Source organism: Barbatula barbatula (assembly GCF_947034865.1).
Source record: "Barbatula barbatula genome assembly, chromosome: 6".
In the NCBI taxonomy this organism is placed as follows: Eukaryota; Metazoa; Chordata; class Actinopteri; order Cypriniformes; family Nemacheilidae; genus Barbatula; species Barbatula barbatula.
Genome location: NC_136765.1, coordinates 17,064,259 through 17,084,188, shown reverse-complemented (window position 1 = coordinate 17,084,188; position 19,930 = coordinate 17,064,259). Strand labels below are relative to the sequence as shown.

Genomic DNA, 19,930 nt, shown 5'->3' with positions numbered 1-19,930 from the left:
TTTCATATATATAAATATAAATATATATAATTGTCTTTGGAGCTTTTTCTTTGAGAATGGCATCACAATAAATTGCGAAACACATTGAAAACCGACGGTACCTGCTTACACAAGTTGTCTCCATATGCAGCAACTTGAAAGATTGCCGTGGTCATCCTAAAGTGATTTTGGCATATCGCAATGTTTTAGAAATAAATATTAATAAAACATATCATTATCTTGGTATGAAAATGAAAATCAGCCAGCCAGTCTATGTGTGCGACCTCAGCCTGGTGGATGATGAGGCACACAGCAGTAGCGGCACGCATACGCAACCTGCGCGTGTTTGTATGTGTGGGGTGGAGGAGAGCGACTACTCAAACTGTGAGCAAGAACTAGACCCTTACAAACGCCAGCGCAGCATCAGCAAGGCCATTTTGTGTAGGTACATTGCATTTTTCTTTCTGTGATGTGGTATAACGTTAGATACGTTTAAAAGCAGAGACGGGAATATTTTTCTACATGCTTACAGTGTTGTCCAGGATTTCCGCGAGCTCTCCATGCAGATGATCCGGTGCGAATGTAGCACGTCATTAAAATGGCGCCAAAAGATTAAGTTTAGCAGCTTCAGAGGCTTCCATAAATAAATGTTTACATGCGTCTGGTTTCTTTATTAAATGATATGTGCTCCTGGTATGGTTGTTTTATGTTTGGCAATTACTTTGAATCGCGAAAGACGTGGGCCCTGTATGTTGATGTGTAACAGCCTGTGCATGTGTGTTTGTGGGCTCGAGCGTCACATCACAAGTTCTTTGCGTACCTCGTGGCCTGACGCCGGTGGATATACGTTGATAGAGTAAATAACGTTAAACAAGTGTCCACATCTTGCAGCACTTGCAAATTGTGAGGGGTTGATACAGGGATGTCTAAACAACCTTCCGCGTGTCACGATCTGGGCTGGACCGGATTTAGTTTTGCCTTGATGTTGTAAAATAGCGTTGTTACATTGCGATATTGTAATTTCGTAGGTTTGGCATTTTAACCCAAATCCACCCAAAGCTTCGTTTTTCGTGCGATAATTATTCGTTTTGTGGTCGAACATATATGGCCAAAACAGAACTTGTATACGTTTTTATATATACTTTAGATACGTGATTTAAATTGGCTAACATCCGTGTTATACAAGTGAATGCAAAAGTGATTGTTTGACAAACCTTGTTATTTTCTTGTGGCACACAGAGGAAATAAATAATATTTTCGCCAATTCTGAACTGGCGTCGGAGTGGACACTCTTGTTACGTCAAGGGGCGTGGCCTGTCATATGTGTCGCATGGCGAGTTTGAACAGCTTGAGCTGCTGTTTATGTGAAGAGAGACGTGGTGATATGACTCAAAATACGCGTTGAATAGTGAAACATTTATAACAAGCACATCACCGGAGGGCCAGTGAACATTTTTTAAGAGACTACTAAAAAAATATAGAAAACTACTTCACTAGCGCTCAGTGAAATTTGACACGTCTGTGTTTGACGTCACGGAACGTTGACAGTCTGTTGTTTTGAACACGCTGCATCGTATAAAACGACACTCTTGTACTTATGCTTTGAAACTATACAACTAAAGGTGACGTACTGATGAAGTTTACAATGTAATTGTATCGTTGTTAAAAAACGAAGTTTAATGATAATTTAGCTCTGACAGCTTGTTTATATTATTTTTCCAACGGTGACGTTTTGCTAAAAATGAATAAGAACCTATTTAACATATTTTGCAAGTGTAACTAGATATATGATATGGATTGTTAATTGATTGTTACATTCCTGGAATTTCAGTTTCATGCGCGAAAAATAGAGCAAAACAAAAGTGTGTGTTGGGGCGGGTTCATCTCATCAAAGCAACATAACATAAGCTGAGGAAAACTCTTCTGGAATCACAGCCTATTGTGAATGTTGCATCTGTCTGGCCTGTTGTGCTGACTTTAGTGTCTGACAAGTTTTGGTTGGCTGGATCGGAAAGCACACTCAGCAATGAAGTGTGTAGGATCAGTTTTCAGGAATGTTCTTTTAATGTTGATCATCTCTGCAGATTTCCTGGTCTCCGCAAGACAACGGCAGCCGATGATGAAGCGAAGCCGCGTCCCAAGCACCAGTGAGGATTCGGACAATGAAAGTAAGTGCCTTTCCTAAGGACCAGTGTGAATTAGGCAATTTATTTAATCCTTCTGCTAAAACTTCAGTTGAACGATTAAAATGAGGACTATCAAGAGCTATATCACGTTTCTATAGGGTTGTTTATACAAGTTAGGAAGTTGGTGTACTTGAAACTGTTATAATGTTTATGTGTAATTATTAGGGATCACAAGCCTTGTAATTCAGAGTACCCTATTTTTATATTTCTCTCAGGTAACTCCACATCCTGGTCGCAGCACTCCAAGCACAGGAAACAGAATGGAAAGAGACCTTCAGAAGTAAGTTCCATCCACTCCAATGTCATATAAATGTAACATACCCAAATGTGGAAACATCAACATAAATTATTTTAGACTAATCTTTGCTTTCACACCAAACATTGAATTTTCTAATAGTCACACTCCCTTTTCCCCCTCTTCCAGGTGTTTAGAACAGACCTAATCACGGCTATGAAGTTGCATGACTCAAACCAGCTGAATCCAGAAGATTTTTATGAGTTGGCTGATCCATGGCGACAGGAGTGGGAGAAAGGAGTTCAAGTGCCCGTCAGTCCTGACTCCATACCGCAGCCTAAAGTGTGGTAGGGTGACATCTCATTTTCCATTTTTGCATTCTTAGTATTGGAGACATCAGATGTTTACTATCATGTGGTGTATTGTTATTCCCTTAGCACTGTAGCTGAGAAATGTCCCGCTGCACTGTTCGTCAGACCAAAGAAGCTGATTCGCTCTTCTGAGTCATCAATGCTGGGCTATGTGGGTATTCAGGCTCTAGCTGATGGCATGTGTCGATATAACCTGAATGAAGAGGACGTAGCTTGGCTAGAGATTGCTAATGCAGAGTTCAGTAAGATGGGTGAGTTAAATGCGATCGAAAATGTTCATTTACCTATGATGAACTCAAAAAGACAAATTTATGAAACAGTGGTAAACTAATGTAAACAAATGCCATACTAAGTCAAACTGGTTTGGCTGTAGGTATGCAATCCCTGGACGAGCTGACAATGGAGCGGGTCATGGAGGAGTTTGAAAGGCGTTGCTATGACAACATGAGTCACGCCATGGAGACAGAGGAGGGGCTTGGAATCGAATATGATGAGGATGTGGTCTGTGACGTCTGTAAGTCACCTGACGGCGAGGACGGCAACGAGATGGTTTTCTGTGACAAATGCAACATATGCGTGCACCAGGTGTGTGTGCATATTTTAAAGTGTATAAATGTATGGGCAAGCGCATATGTATTTCATGACAATAATATCCTTGTACCTTCCCACAGGCATGTTACGGTATACTGAAGGTTCCGGAGGGCAGCTGGCTCTGCCGTACTTGTGCTCTGGGCATCTTTCCCAAGTGCCATCTGTGCCCTAAGAAAGGCGGAGCCATGAAACCCACCCGCAGTGGAACTAAGTGGGTACACGTCAGCTGTGCTCTCTGGATACCAGAAGTAAGGAGTGATCCCTTTACAGAGCCTGTCATGAACAAAACATACAGCAAAAAATATAAACATTTATAAACCTTTTATCTTTATTGTTGTGGTACCACTGGTCAGATTATCAATTGTATGTAAACTGGTCTTTGTTACAATCTCTTTATCTCTCTATCAAGGTGAGCATTGGTAACCCTGAGAAGATGGAGCCTATCACTAATGTGTCTCATATACCCGGCAACAGATGGGCGCTAATTTGCTGTCTGTGTAAAGAGAAAACAGGAGCTTGTATACAGGTATATCACTTGGATATTTATAAGTAAATGTTTAAAATGTAGAGTCTATAAATGTGGCAAAAACGATCGCCTTCTCTTTACCTTAACCAGTGTTCTGCCAAAAGTTGCCGTGTGGCTTTCCACGTGACCTGTGGTCTACATTATGGTTTAAAGATGAACACAATCCTAACAGAGGCGGACGAGGTCAAGTTTAAATCCTTTTGTCCCAAGCACTCAGGCATGTACTGGAGTGAGGAAGAGGGAGAGGAAATTAGACCATTGAAAGAGCAAAGAGACAAAAATAGGGGGATTGATTTCTCTTCCGAACACAAAACCGTACAAACCCAAGAGGAGACGAGAATTAGCGAGAGAAAGCTACGGGTGCAACAGCTCGAGGATGAGTTCTATCGCTTCGTCGCTGCTGATGAGGTTGCCGAACACCTGCAATTGCCTCTGGAGCTGGTGGACTTCCTTTTCCAATTTTGGAAGTTAAAACGAAAGGTAAACTTTAACCAGCCACTGATAATGCCCAAGAAGGAAGAAGAAGACAGCCTTGCCCGGCGGGAACAGGAAGTGCTTTTGCGGCGACTTCGCCTTTTCACCCATTTGCGACAAGATCTTGAGCGGGTAGGTAGCGACTCCGCCTTCATTAATGAATGTAAGGGAGATCCCAAGCAGCCAATCACCACTCAGCATTGTAAGACAAGTGATGTAAACAGCCAGTCCCTGGTCTTCTTTAGTTCGTCTTTTAACCTTTTAGTGTAGGTTTTTGTGTCTTTTTGGCAGTCTAGAGCAGGTGTGTCTAATTGAAAGTGCTTTAAAAGCACCACAGTCCAAATTAAGGTTGAGAGTTGAAACTCTTTCCTCTATTTAACATGAAGCTGTGAATCAATCAGTAGCTTAAAAACAAATAACATTGCTTATTTTGGCTTAGACAGTGGAATGTCTCACCTACATATGTTTGTGTTCAGGTGCGTAATTTAACGTACATGGTAAGTCGCCGGGAGAGGATAAAACGAACCTTGTGTCGAGTACAGGAGCAGATCTTTCACCATCACATTAAACTGCTCGAGCAGGGGCGGGTTGCTGGTGAGCATTATACCATACACTAGACTTCTGCACTAATAAAACATGACCGGTTTTGTTTAATCCTTGTTTCGCTTTTGGTCAGGTGTATCTTCTACTAGACGTTTGGAGGAGGCTATGTTTTACTTCCGAAAGGCACCTCCAGTGCCAGCTTCCCCCCAACCTCTGAAAGGTCACTGCGGGCAGAACAGTGCACTGGGGTCCACAGTTCAGACTCACGAGAAGGGGAGCAACCATTACAGAATTTCAAAACAGGCCTCAGTTCATATGACCAGGCTGGAGGGCTTGGTTATAGACAAGTTTTATAATTCCGAGGGAGTCGTCGAATTCAACTCGGGAGGTTGCAAGGTTTCGAAAAACGAGCCGGCAGCATCAGCTACAGCAAAACGTTCAGAGTCCAGGCTGAGAGGGAATGTTGCTCATAGAAAAGATGATGAGACTGAGTGCCCCCTAGAGGACAGGAGGAGGCGAAACAAGCTATTGGAGCAGGTTTCTGTGAAAGATAAACTGAGGCAGTCAAAGCTCCTGGAGGATACAGTGAAGAACGAAGTGGAGGTAAGCGATATGAATGACTCACCAACAACATACAACGGATCGCCAAGAAAGACGAATCCAAGCCAGCATCAGAGAAAACCTGTGCCAAATGGGAGACATCTGAAAAACTGGGGCAGTTTCAGAATTCCCAAAAGGAGCGAGAGAACAGCGGGGGGTAAAGGTGGACAGGAAGAAAGTGACAACCTAAATTATTCCTTAATGGAAACTAATGCAACTCCTACTTCTTCCTCCCCTCCGATTAGAACCCGGCTAAGGACAGGCAGTGAGAACCGAAGTCACGTGGGAGACTCTGAGCATGGCCAGTCGGAGCAGGGCAAAAGGTGTCACACCCAAAGACTTCGAAGTCATGATCCAATGACTGGACGTTACGGTTCTGATGTCATCCAACGTGGAGTTCTTGCGTCATGAAAACGATGACATTAAGTGTCAAGAAATATATATAATTTTCTCGTTGATTTGCTCTAAGTAAAATCAGCACTTCAACTAGCGGAACAATATTTATTTTTCTATTCTGTAATATGTCAGTAATTGCTAAAACTATAAATTTGTGTGTATAACCTTTTCTCTTGTTTTGATGCTTTGGCTTTAGTGTGCAAAACATACATGTAGAGGTTTCAAAGAAACCTGATGAAGAATAAATATCTTCTTAATTTTTAGTTCAACCCTTTAAAATCAGGTTAATTGAACTGGCACAGTTTATAGTTACTTTTGAGCAATTGTCCTGATATAACCAGCGTAAAAAAACTTGTACGGCCAAACCGTCTTAAAGGAATAGTTCATCCAAAAATTGTCCCTATTGTAGGAATAAAAATTACTATGGTCAAGTGTAAATGGGGAACCATTTTGGGGGAAATATTCCTATAAGTCCCCTAGAATTACTGCACATAACTGAGCACTTAATTTTCTGACCACTATAAGTGCCCAAAAGTGAGAAGTTTGTTTTTATTTAATTCTCAGTATTCTACTAACTTAAAAGGCCATCGTGTGTTGCATTTGTGACATATGCCATATTTCTGGCACCTTTTACTTCTCAGGTAAAATCTGCTTGTACGTGTACTTTAATTTATAGTATCATGTTTTGTAATTTTTTCTTCTCTTTCAAATGATCCAAGTGTGTAACAGGTCAATGCCTTATGTACTCTCTTTGGTCATATAATACCTTTCCATGAAATTAGAAAAAACCTTCCAACTATTTCAGTTAAAAATATTCTTCAGCAATAGATGGACACTGTTTGAGGACTGAAACCATTAGCAGCTGTGATCAGGTACTTCATTTACATGCAACATCCATTACCTAGAATTCACTTTTGCACTCGATATTTAATAATAACATAAAACACTATAATTGTTCTAATAACACACTATTGCATTGAAAGGACTATTCTTCTTGACAAGGTTGCCTTGGAGTAGTACTAAAATAAAATGTGTTTTGAAATATTTTCTTTATAGCTTGTAATTTGTGAGTTGATCTCCTTCAAAAATGTTTCTCTTGTGCCTGAGTGCTTTTGTGATTTTTGTTGAGATATTGCACTAGAACATTAGCCAGAGAGCTTGCTATAACTGTTCTCGAAATGTATTTCTACATGTTTATATAAACGGAACGCTGCTGTGTTTTTCTTCGTTCTTGTGTCCTTATGCGATACATTAGTTTTGTTGCAGATTGTGAATACATTTTCTTGAGGTTTCTTTTGGAGATGTGTGAAATTGATTAAAAAACAACAACAGTTACTGTGTACTGTTTTTACATTTAAATGGTATATTTAGCACGGCCAAACATTTGAACGTGTTTGTTGACAACAAGGACTTTACAATAAGAGTGCAAATGCTATAATACACAAAAATGAACTGGACATTATGACAACTCTGGCTTTCAGAGGGATCAGAAAGCATGGTCCATTTCCATTGTTATTAAAAACAGTTTTCTGCTCACTTCAGAAAAATATAGATTACATAATATATTTTATCAACAAATTCAGTGTGAATTTAAACTATATTCATATCAAGTGTTTGGAATTTAGTATTCCTTAGGTCCTTCATTATAATATATGTGGTCTTTTAAAGTTTTCTGTAATGCCAAGCCTATCTGGCCTGTCCCCAGTCTTCCACAAGACCCCGTTGGTGCAGTGAATGTTCAACAGGGGCTCAAGGCTCATTTTCCATGGGACTGTTCCACAGATTTGTTCATGTTAGTGTGACCGTTTTTCCACATGTGACTCCAGAGCATGTCTGCTATGTGTTATCCACTGATGGCATGTCATGTATCGTCACTATGGTTGAACCACTTGTGTTGCTGAAATGTTCCCCATTATTGTAATTCATGTTTGTAAGGTCCACCCGTGGTATGCGAAATCCATTTTCTGAAGGTGTGTTAGAGTCAGACTGGATGATGCTTCCATTGGCTGAACCTTGCCCCATGTTGCTCATGGCCAGGTGTGTGGTAGTAGAAGATGTCTTCTTTCTGGGTTTGCTGGAATTCCCTGTCAGCATCCTGTTCACATGGGTCCTCCTGTCATGGAGTTCATGATAAATTATTATGTAATTCAATTTAAATTAAACAACAAAATCATTTATATATATATATAAATATATCTATTCATATAAAAAAGTAAAAGATTATGTTAATGTATCTGTAGCCTAACTGCCAAAATGTTAACCTTTTTCCTAGCTTTTTTTCTTCATTATGTTCAATAAGTTTAATGAGAAAATGGGAAATCTGATTAGAGGAGAGTCCTGACTAGGATCAAAACCACTGGGACGCTTAACCCACTTTAGGTATATTTACTGTTTTTTTATACATTACTGATGTAGGGCATATAATATACAAAAACATTATCTATATAATTTTTAAAATAGAGACCATAATAGAATTGTTTTTGTAATTGCTTACATCCCAATTAACAATGAGGGGACGAACGCAAACGATATATATAAAAAGAAAAACATTTGCATAAAATTGGCAAAACCAAAAATGACATACATTTACATAAACTATTTTGGTGGTTACAAATGGTTAATGTACATTTTAAAGTAATTTATAAACTGTACAATATTATCATTCTAAAAATAACAGAACACATTTGATGTAATTATTTGCATATACTGTATTCTTCCATGTCTGTAAACCTTTTATTACAAAAGCAATATCAGACAGATTATTGTTGCATAATAACACAGGCTTCTTCTCTCAGATTTGATAGACACAACTCATAGCCTACAAACTCTTGTTGCTAAAACTCTTTTTTAGTCCTCAGCCTTAAAATAGCCTGCTATTGTTAGGAGACAATGAGTTCACCTCATGGTGTGCGACTGAATCATAATGCGTCACATCAAAATGTTGCCATACCTGTTGTATGTCTTGAGAACTATGAGCAGAAATGTAAGAATGATGATTATTCCAATGACGATTACAGCTATCATGGCTCCGGAACCTGTGAACAAAAGAAACAAATGATATTTCACGGTCTACTGCAAACGTTAGAGGTTGGTGAGATAATATATATATACATGCTTATGAACATAATCTCTCAAATTTTAGATTCTTTTTAGCACAGTGTAACTTTTGCTCTATATAGAAAGTTATTTCATATTAAGACAAAACTGAGGAAAATGATTATATTGAATGCGCTAATTTAATGTGATTAATTTTCAGATTGTTGTAGAACAGGTTTCAGGAAGTGATGCTGAGGACAATGGTGGTGCATTTTAGATTTCTTTATCTAAAGGTATGCTAAAATTCACAGCGAAAACAAACTTACTCTGGGTGAGGATTTGTTCCCTCGATTTGGTGGTATTCAGGGGCACAGACGTTGTGGTGTTCCTTTGCATCTTTAGAATTGTTCTGAAAATAAACCAAACAAAACACATATTGATTCCCTTTTAGGTGATGAAACCTACAATCCATTTGTAAACAGAGAAAGTTTAATGTAATTAGTTTGGTGAATCATCATAATGCTTTGCAGATTTCAACGTAAAGTTTTGTTCAAAAGCATGTTAAAAAACGTTTTGCCTCATACAAAACAAACAAAGCTACATCTTTGGGAACTGTTTGGTTTAACCACACTGCTTACGTCATCAAATGCATTGTGCTTTGGTTTCTAATGTAGACTGACTTCTGACTATTAAAGAAATTGTTCCAAAAACCAAATTGTTGTCATCATTTACTCGTGTAATTTCAAACCTGTATGACTTTCTTTCTTCTGCATAACATAAAAGAAGATATTTTGGTAACCCAACAATGGCGGTACACATTGTCTTGCACAGTTTTCGTACGGCAGAACATTTTTCACATTTTGTTCTTTTGTGTTGTGCAGAAGAAAGAAATTCAGCTTGGGGGGATTTTATGGATTCTTTGAACATGTGATTTAAGTCAGCCCACCTTAAAGGTACCATATTGACAGAAACCCATGAAATGATTGAAGTGAATCTGTTGAACATAAAATTATTGTATATACATCCCAGCAATATAAACACCTCACACACCCATGAACTTCCCCTTTTATCTCCTATATTCAGCACTAATATTAAAACTGTCACCAGTTTCAAATGTTTCTGAATCAGAGGGATTGCCCAAAACAGGTCTAATTTGATTTACTTTAGGGCTTTTTGTACTTCACCATCTCACTGTCTGTTGTGCATCACCTGATGTAGGACTGCAGTGGCAAACCATAACATCAAATTCTAAAGCTGGATTCGTTCTTTTATTTGTGCGAATACTGTTTCTTCCACAATACAGTTAGAGAAGCCCCTGCTATTTACATTGCCTTTTAAAAGTTGGACACCCAGAAGGGGCGAATCTTTTCATTTTTATCACAACAACCCAGAATAACCCATAAATCACGCAAATTACACAGTTGAGTTTAAAGTGCATTTGTCTCCAGGGACTATTATTGCCTTCATGTCTTTCACAAGCTCACATAGGCAAAGTCAATCATTCTCTTGCTGATTATATTCAAATAGACAGACAACTACAAAACATGCAAATCTTTTAGTTTCATTACGTCTCATGTTTTGTGACAGCGCTGGCTTAACAGCACCAGCCTGGGGGAAAAACATCATTCTTTGTGGCACATTAAAAGATGTGGTTTGTAATGTTCTGGTTACGTCGCACTAGCATATGTGCAGTGTGGATGAAGCATTATGCGAAATCAATCATTTGTGGTTACGGATGATAGAAAACTGCAACGTGTCAAAATCAGTTCATTGTTTGATAATTTGGCAAGTGAATGTGTGCACAGGAGAGTTGTCAAGATAAAACAGCTACGCTAATAGTAAGCTGGTCGTGTGATCTCCATGAGGCGACCTGCTCCATGTAGAACATGACTGGAATCTTCCTCTCATGTGAGTGTGCATGACTTTAAATATATTTTTTGCTTTTTATTTCTTTAGGTTTAAAACTTTGAAATGATAAAAAAAACATATTATGGGCATCTTTTACTCAGATTAACTGTTTGTTTGCCTGTGGCCTGAGATGCTTGGGCCATCTGCTGTGACCCCTGCAGAGATTAAGCGGGTTTAGAGAATTTGCCGTTTATAACCAAAAACAGTTGATTCTGAGGTCATTTTGGCATTCAATAGCCATTTTTACCAATCCAGGTGAAAGGAGATTTACGTTCTCAATGATAGTTTTTCCATTATAGTTCTATATATTTATTTTTAGCTTTTTTCACAAGTTTACATTTTGGGCACTTTATTTATCAATCTGTCTGTTATTTTCGGGTAAACATAGTAGTGTAGATTTGGCTCATCATATATTTCAGCCTTCGAAGGACATAAAAAAAGAACCGGCTTAAGGCTGAAGTATAGTTCCCTTTTTATGCGTACGCGAGGGTTAGCTTACTTTCATCATCAGAATAGCATGCGCCTATAAACGTGCTCCGCCGGAATTTTGTTATAGTTGTAGAATAGAAGGGATACAGCGGCCTGCACGCGTGCACGTAAAAAAAGAAGTATGTCACTGGCATTAGACTTCAAGGCCAGTTTCACAGACAAGGCTTAGTTCACTCAGAAAGGAAAACTCTGTCATCATTTACTCACCCTCAGGTTGTTTCAAGCCTGTATAATTTTCTTTGTTCTGTTGAAAACAAAGGACGATATTTGAAAGAATGCTCGTTTTTTCAGTTCTAGTACATTATCGTTGAAAACTAAATTAGATAGTTTGAAGAATAAAGGGAAACAAACAGTTTTGGCGCACCTTTGACTCCCATTTTATTGTTCCTATGGTTGTCAAAGATGCACTGAACAGAAAATTGCTGACATAGTTCCAAATATCTTTCTCTGTGTTCATCAGGACAAAGAAATGTATACAGGTTTGAAATTACATGAGGGTGAGTAAATGATGACAGAAATGTTGGGGGGAACCATCCCTTTAAGCCAGGACTATATATTAGTTAAATAACAATATTTAAGTCACATAAGAAAACCTTCGATAAAAACATTACTTGTGCGCATCTTGAGACAAAACAATGGCAATTTCATATTTGAAGCTATGTCAGGGCAAATAATTGTTACATAATACTGCTCAAACTTTCATTTTAGTCTTAAACCTTATACCGGGCATAAAGGCCTGCATTGATCTGCACTGTTGCCGAGTGCATCTTTGTTATAATCTGAACAGCTTCATAAAACAACCTCTTTAGTTCCCGACAGGCCATAATATTTGATATTGGCTCACATGAGTATTTCTGACAGAAGCAATCAGAGTTGATGGAAAGAAAATAACAAGCCCGCTGCCACCAAAGAACAGCAAATAGTTGTAAATTTTGTTGCCTGGGCAACATGGTGAATCATAAAACATCAATATCTAGTTGAGTTCTGTTTCACACCGCCATAAAACGCTACTATACACTCACTGATACAGGTGTCAGCCCGTAACACTTGATTTAATTTATAGCCACTATAAACTCTCTCAGAAGAACAGGGCAGCTTGGACAGAACAAGACAAACTATATCATTCTTGCCGAGTCTTCTGGATATTCAACTCAAAGTTAAATATTTTTCTAAAAGCAATTCACTTTTCTCTCCGAATCAAAAGATTATGAAATTGAAATGAATCTAATTTTGTTGATCAGATTACCAATTAAAAGCTTATATGAACCAGGGCTCCTGTTATTGTCTAATAGGTCAAAAATAAGCTTCAGAAAGTCTTCAAAGACGATCTTCAAAAAATATATTCTCGGCATTTACTAATTTATTAATCTCTGCCCTCGGAAATGATTATTAAACATTCACATAATAGCCATTAACACAACATTCTGTGTTTATTTATTCATATTTTAATAACCCAGTCTTAATCCTATGTACTGTATAATGAAAGTGTCAGGTTTGGTGTGGTGTTCCGATTTGGACATAAACCCGCTTTAAATACAATACAACATTAAATGATATAATAATATACAATATATTTATACTTATATTACATACTAAAATAGCATTTTTGTGAGCACTACATTACAGCCAGAGAAGAGTGTTGGTCGAATGGGTAAAAACAAATGCCCCCACGCTAAGTTCAATACTTGAAACTTCCTATTCTGTTATCTCACTTCTCATTGTTTTGAATATTTGCTTTATTTTAAAATAAGCATTAATGATAAACCTGTTCAGTAATAACACAGATTATCAAGAGCAACACCAAAAAGGGGAGTCACCCTCATGCAAATGATCCCTTTTAATATTTGATCGTGATTTGTGATGGTTTGATACGACTACTCCAGTGTAAGAAATTACTAAATGTGATCCCTTTCTCATGATTTCACCACCCTTTCAAGGGCATTTTAATATTTCTCGCAAGAGTACAGGTGTGCTCAGAACTTGTTTCCAAAACATCACATTTCTGCTTATATAGGCTTTTATTAATTTTCCAGTTTGCTGTGTATGTTTTGATTTTCTCTGGTGTCATTTTACTAAATGGAAAAATTAAATGGGAAAAAAATCATATATATGTTTAATAAAGCAATTATATCTCTCCACCTGTAAATCACAGGTGTGCTCTCACGTCTGGTGTGCAATGTACGTCACAATGTTTCTATACAAGCACTATTACTGATCCCAGCCCTAAATCCTCTGCTCCCCTTACTCAAACAATAGGTCGATTCATCATTTTCTATCACAGGTATGCATTCGTCCGAGAATGGATTTTTGATCCTTTGCCCACTCACTTGCTAAGCCACCTCATGTCTCAAAACAGATCTTAAAAAACGTTAACTGAACATCTAATGGATCCAGCCTGATTGTTTACAGAAACCCTGCGTATTGTTCCTGAACACCAGGAAACAATAAGACATTCCGAGCCCTGCCAGAGCTTTGTTTTCAATGTCAGGCTAAGGTTGCAATCACATCAAAGGAGGCTGGAAAAGAAAGTAGTTGGGGTGAACAAAACTCGAGACTATACGTTATTGTTTGTTTATCAGATTATTAGATGTATAGAACAAAACACTCTTTTGGGTGTTCTCGATGACATCAAAACCGTCCTGTGACAGTTGCTCAGCCTGACAAAACTCCAGAATCTTCTTGATTCAATATTATCATCATGTGACTGCCATGAAGAAAAAAATACGACTCTGATGTCATAACATGAAATATTCTTATATGATAAACCAGGGTACAATATTATCATAGAATTTGGAGTTCTGTCATATATTTACAAAATATTCAGGCAACATAAGAATGTGCTCGCATGTGGCAACCAGTTTTGTAAAATTGAATAGGTGTGAATCATTTATTTGTTTGGCAGATGCTTTTATCCAAAAACAAAAGCGTCTGCCAACTTACCAAACACACACAATTTGAAAAGGACAGATCAGGTAAAAATAGCTCCTCAAGGTAACAAATAGTAATTTCACGTTTTTCTTAAACAAGGTTGAAGAAACACTGAACTGACTTTTTAAACTGGGTTTGTTCATTTTGGTTATAATTTGTTAACAACTTCAGATGTACAATGCTGTACTCAATGTCAAAAGCACACAAAGCACAACTATTTAACTCGCTTTACTCAAAATCTGTCCATTTGACTCGCTTTGTCACACACATACCCTTAGATCCCCTTAGATCCCCTAACAGCTGTTAAGATCAAATACACACAAAGAATAGTACAAAGAGCTAATGGGTATAAACACAGCAAAGCTCGGTTACATTATTTGACTCAATTCTTGTGGCTCACCTGTACGATCAGTCTCGGCTGTGGAGCTTCACACTCCACAGAATCAATTCCTCCACTCCCCCTTCTTTAATCGGCTAAGGTGAGCATAGTCCACACAGTCAACACTGTTCACACAACTTAGAACAAACAAAACCGAATAGTCCACGACTGAAAATTGCATCTGAATGGGTTAGATAAAAGAAAAATTCACTTAAGGTGTATTGGGAAAGAAAATGAAAAAGGCAAAAAAAGAGTTTCAGTCCTTGGCAGTGAGGTAAACACGACGTGCCATATCAGAGCACTCTGGACTAAATGCGGTAGCTGGTTTTTCAGGTCTGGCCTGGCCCCGAAGGCGTGCCACATTCATATCACAATTCACACGCTCCGTTCTTAGTCAAAACTCACCTTTCATTACATTTAGTCATTTAGCAGACGCTTTTATCCAAAGTGACTTACAAAGAATTCATTGAGCAATAAGCCTGATCTGTAAGTCGCTTTGGATAAAAGCGTCTGCTAAATGACTAAATGTAAACGTGAATTAAACACACAGCAGCACTTTTCATTGACTTTCTGCCTATGTTTGATACAATGTTAGAGTTCAAATTTGTTAGAGGATTGTAATGCCACCTGTAATGTTCCCATGCAAATCAAGGGCTGAGTGAGCTGATAGTTTACAGCCTTAAAATATCCGTATTTTCTATCAGTGCATTCCTGACACACACTCGGCACAATGAGATGATTCGAACAGATACCAGAATAAATGATATGTTTTGCATAGCTTGATGTGAGTTTAAAAGAGGCGTAAATTTTAACGTTTTGAACAGCATTTTACAGCATTTATTAATCTTGGATAATGTTCATTTTAGTTTGATGATTAATCACGATGAATCCATTTTTATGTATAAATAAATATACAAGCATACATGTATATATTTAAGAAATATGAGTAATATAGTGATATTACATCATATTTAAATGTACTGTAAATACATATATACACATATATAAATATATATATATATATGTGCGTGTGCCTGTATGTTAATAATTATATACATTTATATTTACATAAAGATATATATGCCACACACACATATATACACACAAACATTTATTTTGGAATCGATTAATTGTGATTAAAGTACTTTTTATAAATGCTGTTATAACTAATGTACTGTATATTATAAAGTGTAATCTTACCCTGCTTTTATGCATTAGATTGTGCAATCTAATGGAGTAATTATATTTTCTAAATAAACTGGCAAAACCATTTAACCATTTAAATCTTTCTGAGAATGTAGCGATTATGTTCTGTGTAATTGTTTGTGTAGTTATGTAGCAGAACAACATAATTAAGTCTGGTTAAGATGAGTCATACTTTGGTGTATTTTGTGCCTTGTGTAGGGTATATTTAATCCCGACACACACACACACACACACATGCATCAATAAAAGAAAGGAGACATTTGTTCTTTTGAGGGATTCCGTCCTCGAAGCGATCTCATGACAAAGTTTCACTCATGGGGTTTCCGTTCGGCCAGCCAGGGCAAGGTGCCACAATGAGAATCAAGTTACCTGTAAAGAGCAAACTTGTTTTCATTCTTTTCAAATGAGACAATCAGTTTCATTTCATTTTTTTATCATAGCATCCACATGCAACATGTTGTTGTTTATTTCTATATCAAGATACACTCATATACAGTATTTACATTTCTTTCTCTTCTTCTGACTTTTCTATGTCCGTCTTTTTTGGGTGAGGTGTAACTAAGCTTGATAGTCCCAGTGGGCTAATGTGGTTCCTGTATTTGGCACCTTTCCCTTTTTTCCTCTGTGGGAAGCTTTTTGTCAGTAGGGATCATTATATAACAAGAGCTCTTTTAAAGGTCCTACTCAGCTTTCACAAACAACTGGAGGAGAGAGATTTGCAGAAGTAACTATATAGTTTCCTTGGCCTTAATCTAGTTCAAACAAAGCTGATATTGTATAATAGCCACCGCCACGAGCGTGTTACATCATGTGATTTGATTGATTGATCTGTAAAGTTTCTTTGTTCTGATGAACACAGATATTGGCTAGAATGTAAGTAAAAAACTAATCTCATCCCCCATTTACTTCCATAGTAGGAAAAATGAATACCATGGGAATCAATGGGGGATGAGATCTGCTCGGTTACTGACATTCTTCCAAATATCTTCCTTTGTGTTTAGCAAAACAAAGAAATGAATACAGGTTTGGAACAATCTCTGGGTGAGTAAATGAAAGAATTGTCATTTTTGGGTGAACTAACCTTGTAAGTTTCAATAAAACAAAGCATCTTGTACAAAATCTGTCTGTAGTTAAAGAAACAAGGTTAATGAAATTATACTAATTCATAAACAATACTTAAGTTGGTATGTGAGAGTGGAATCTCTTGCATACACCATCTGCTTTACAGGTATTAAAGATTAAACCTTAAGCCAGGCTGTGTTTCCATTGGCCATTAGCAAACACATGACGACCACATGTACATACAGTACTGCAATCACTCAACAACCCTGAGGTCATTACACATCCGGCTTCAAGATTAGAATGTTGACATAGTTTTAACTCTCTTGATTTACCCCTTTATCATATTTAAGCTTCTGTAGTCCTTTGAAGTCAAAGGCGCTAATACATACACACATATATTCATCTTTGGGTCAGATGACAGAAAAATGATTTAAACTGCAATCCGTAACTTCCTTTTGGTGATAGGAAATCATCAAAAATCCACTTTAAAAAAATCTTAGAAAATCAAACCTCATGTTAATCTGTTGGGTAGAATTTTTTGGGAAATGAAAATTTGTCGTCATTTGACTTAGATCATTTGGATGATTCTAGAGAAGTGCGTAAAGTAACCTACAGTTAAGTCAGGACCTTTCAAGTAAAACAAAACCCACGTCAAAATGCAAAAACACATATTCCTTCAGCAGGTCAATATTATAAGAGAGGCACAAAGTTAATGAAAGTATTTTTATACAACATGACCTCTGAACATATAACTTTCAGTATATTTGCTTTACATTTTATGAGACAGACAAGTGGTTGTCCACACGGTTTCTTTCACATAGTGCAGGTTCGAATTGTGTGTAAATTTACGTCAGCTATTATATATTTATACTAACTGGCACAAACTGAATTTACAATGATCTTTTCATTAAAGTGTCAAATAAAGACCCTAAAAGGGTGTCTATTCATTACAGAACCTTATGACTGTTCCTAATGGTATGAGGACGTAAATGGGGACACCATCACTTCTTGTTTTTTATTTTCTATAATTACCAGACTAATCCCAACAGAAAAAAATATACGTCTCTCGCGATTTCAAATGATGCCTTTCTCGAAGTCTCAAAGCGAATAAAAAAAACATTTTAGTCATCCGAAATACCCCATTCTAGGCACATCATGATTTGAAGATTCTGTTCTGCAAAAGGCCCAGGAAGGCTTGTGAGGGAAAAATAACTGTAGCACTATTGCAGTGAATATTGTGGGGAAAACCAGGTGTGCAAAGCTGAAAGGGACCTGTCCACACAGCCAAAGTTCATCCATTAAGTACTGACATGATGCGCAATGAGTACTTATGCACACATTGTAAAACAATAAAACATGAATACTTCTAACGAAGAGAATATCCTTTGAATTGATTGCTTTAATAGGTTATTACTGTTAAACCCTAACTTCATTTTTTTAGATGAAAACAAATATAAGATGAAGATGCGTGTATTAAAGTGTATTAAAACAATTAAGGTATGTATCTATTTCTTCTAAACTTGCTCAAGCCACTGTTCTTTTGTCAAGGTCTCTGATATTGGACTATATAGTGCCTATACCGGCTGTGTCCAGTTTCTACTGTTCTACTGTTTTACTATTGTTTACCTCCAATCTTCTGTGCTATGGCCGTTTATGCTGTGGAGTGTTGCAGAAGATGATGGGACACTGCTGGCCTGTGGAGTTAACAAAGGGGTGGCAGAGGGTATAGGGACAAGAAAGAATGTGAAAGCAGGGGTGGGGTGGGTAGCAAGAGTGGCTGGGTCCACAATTCCTTGAGGGTGTTATGGGAAGTTATCTGAGAGAGGAGACCAAGATTTGTTTTCAAACATATTTTATTGGCAACAAATTTTTTGGAAATACTGACATTTTCCAGGTACTTGAATGGGGAATCTGGAGCACTTTTAGACTGAACTATGGATGTCTCAGTGGCTGGCAAGGCCGGCGCAGGAGGTGGAAGTGTGGGGAGAGGTGAAATTCTAGATGGATCCCTTTAAGAAGTGGCAGCAATATCCTCAGAGAGTAATGCCATTGTAGTATCAACAGTGGAGTTTTTCCAATCCTTCGTCTTCCTGTTGTTCCATACCAACCTCCTCCAGCAGCTGGTCTGTCTAATCTGCAACCGGGTCCACCCTCTGAAGTGGCTGTCCAGCAAATAGTCCACTCCAAAAAGCCCTCCTTAAGAAAGCTAAATACAAATCAGGAAACTAATATTGGTGGTTAAAGTGGTTTTATCGAATGCTTTAAAAGCATTGTATGAAATTGAGCGGCTTCTAGTGGAGAGGTTGCGAATTGCAAATCTCCCCTCCCTTTCGAAACACTATGGTGGCTGATACATAGTTAAGATGTCTTAATGTTTTCATTTCTTTCCGGAAGGAGATAAGATATTTACGAAACACGCTCTGTAGAGCAATTTGTCCGTTTAGGGCTACTGTAGAAACAACATGGTGAATTCCATGTTAGGGGACCCGCGGTGTATGTAGATAGAAATAGCTCATTCTAAGGCAACAAAAATCTACTGGTTCATTATGTAAGGTCTTTATACACCTGAAGACATAGTTATGTATCTTTTATTGCATTTCTGTCAATAGATCCTCCAAAAAGTCACACACTGGACCTTTAAGGCTACAGTGACACTGTTACCAGTGTACTTTGGTAAGGAATGCTTCTGCTCGACCTTATTTCCACCTGTTCAGGGCTTACTGCATGAGAAAATTCAAATGTTGCGCTGGTTCCTGTGAAGACAAAAGACCATGAAATAAGAGTTACTTAACTGATATGCCGTCAACCTTTCAAAACTACTGAAAATTATACTATTTAAAGATGAGCGATGGCAATAACTGCCCTATTGCAATACCCAAAAGGTCTTTAAGATATTATGAGATTATGATAATTATAATGATAATTTGTGGTTCTTTATGTTCAAAGGACATTATGTCTTACTAAAGGACGGAAATGGTAGTTATTGTATTAAACGATAGTACATCTTTTTTTCATTTAATT

General features: G+C 37.7%; 2 protein-coding genes across 6 annotated transcripts; one reads left to right on the top strand and one right to left on the bottom strand.

The window, feature by feature from the left end:
- Positions 1 to 287: 287 nt before the first annotated feature.
- On the top strand, positions 288 to 7,235 carry jade1 (jade family PHD finger 1). Of its 5 annotated transcripts, none has more exons than XM_079459471.1 (12): positions 288 to 420; positions 2,064 to 2,147; positions 2,381 to 2,445; positions 2,590 to 2,747; positions 2,838 to 3,022; positions 3,145 to 3,356; positions 3,443 to 3,610; positions 3,772 to 3,888; positions 3,979 to 4,494; positions 4,839 to 4,956; positions 5,039 to 5,508; positions 5,751 to 6,070. In XM_079459471.1, the coding sequence occupies exons 1-12, from the start codon at positions 330 to 332 to the stop codon at positions 5,772 to 5,774; spliced, it is 2,208 nt and encodes a 735-aa protein (XP_079315597.1). In that variant the 5' UTR covers positions 288 to 329; the 3' UTR covers positions 5,775 to 6,070. The 5 variants fall into 5 exon arrangements, with proteins under 5 accessions (XP_079315597.1, XP_079315594.1, XP_079315596.1 ...); XM_079459472.1 differs by lacking the exon at positions 288 to 420 and adding an exon at positions 1,253 to 1,601 and having other exon boundaries at positions 5,751 to 6,069; XM_079459468.1 differs by having other exon boundaries at positions 5,039 to 7,235.
- On the bottom strand, positions 7,113 to 14,983 carry ncmap (non-compact myelin associated protein). Its single transcript, XM_079459473.1, has 4 exons — positions 14,663 to 14,983; positions 9,264 to 9,346; positions 8,852 to 8,936; positions 7,113 to 8,014 (listed from the first exon to the last, which is right to left on the bottom strand). The coding sequence occupies exons 2-4, from the start codon at positions 9,331 to 9,333 to the stop codon at positions 7,738 to 7,740; spliced, it is 432 nt and encodes a 143-aa protein (XP_079315599.1). The 5' UTR covers positions 9,334 to 9,346; positions 14,663 to 14,983; the 3' UTR covers positions 7,113 to 7,737.
- Positions 14,984 to 19,930: the final 4,947 nt, after the last annotated feature.

Coding starts and splice junctions, on each gene's coding strand:
- ncmap (XM_079459473.1), bottom strand. CDS start 9,333: ATGCAAAGGAACACCACAACGTCTGTGCCCCTGAATACCACCAAATCG. Junction 8,937..9,263: donor GGAACAAATCCTCACCCAGA/GTAAGTTTGTTT, acceptor TTTTGTTCACAG/GTTCCGGAGCCATGATAGCT. Junction 8,015..8,851: donor GTTCTCAAGACATACAACAG/GTATGGCAACAT, acceptor ACTCCATGACAG/GAGGACCCATGTGAACAGGA.
- jade1 (XM_079459468.1), top strand. CDS start 330: ATGTGTGGGGTGGAGGAGAGCGACTACTCAAACTGTGAGCAAGAACTA. Junction 2,446..2,589: donor ATGGAAAGAGACCTTCAGAA/GTAAGTTCCATC, acceptor CCCCTCTTCCAG/GTGTTTAGAACAGACCTAAT. Junction 3,023..3,144: donor TGCAGAGTTCAGTAAGATGG/GTGAGTTAAATG, acceptor GTTTGGCTGTAG/GTATGCAATCCCTGGACGAG.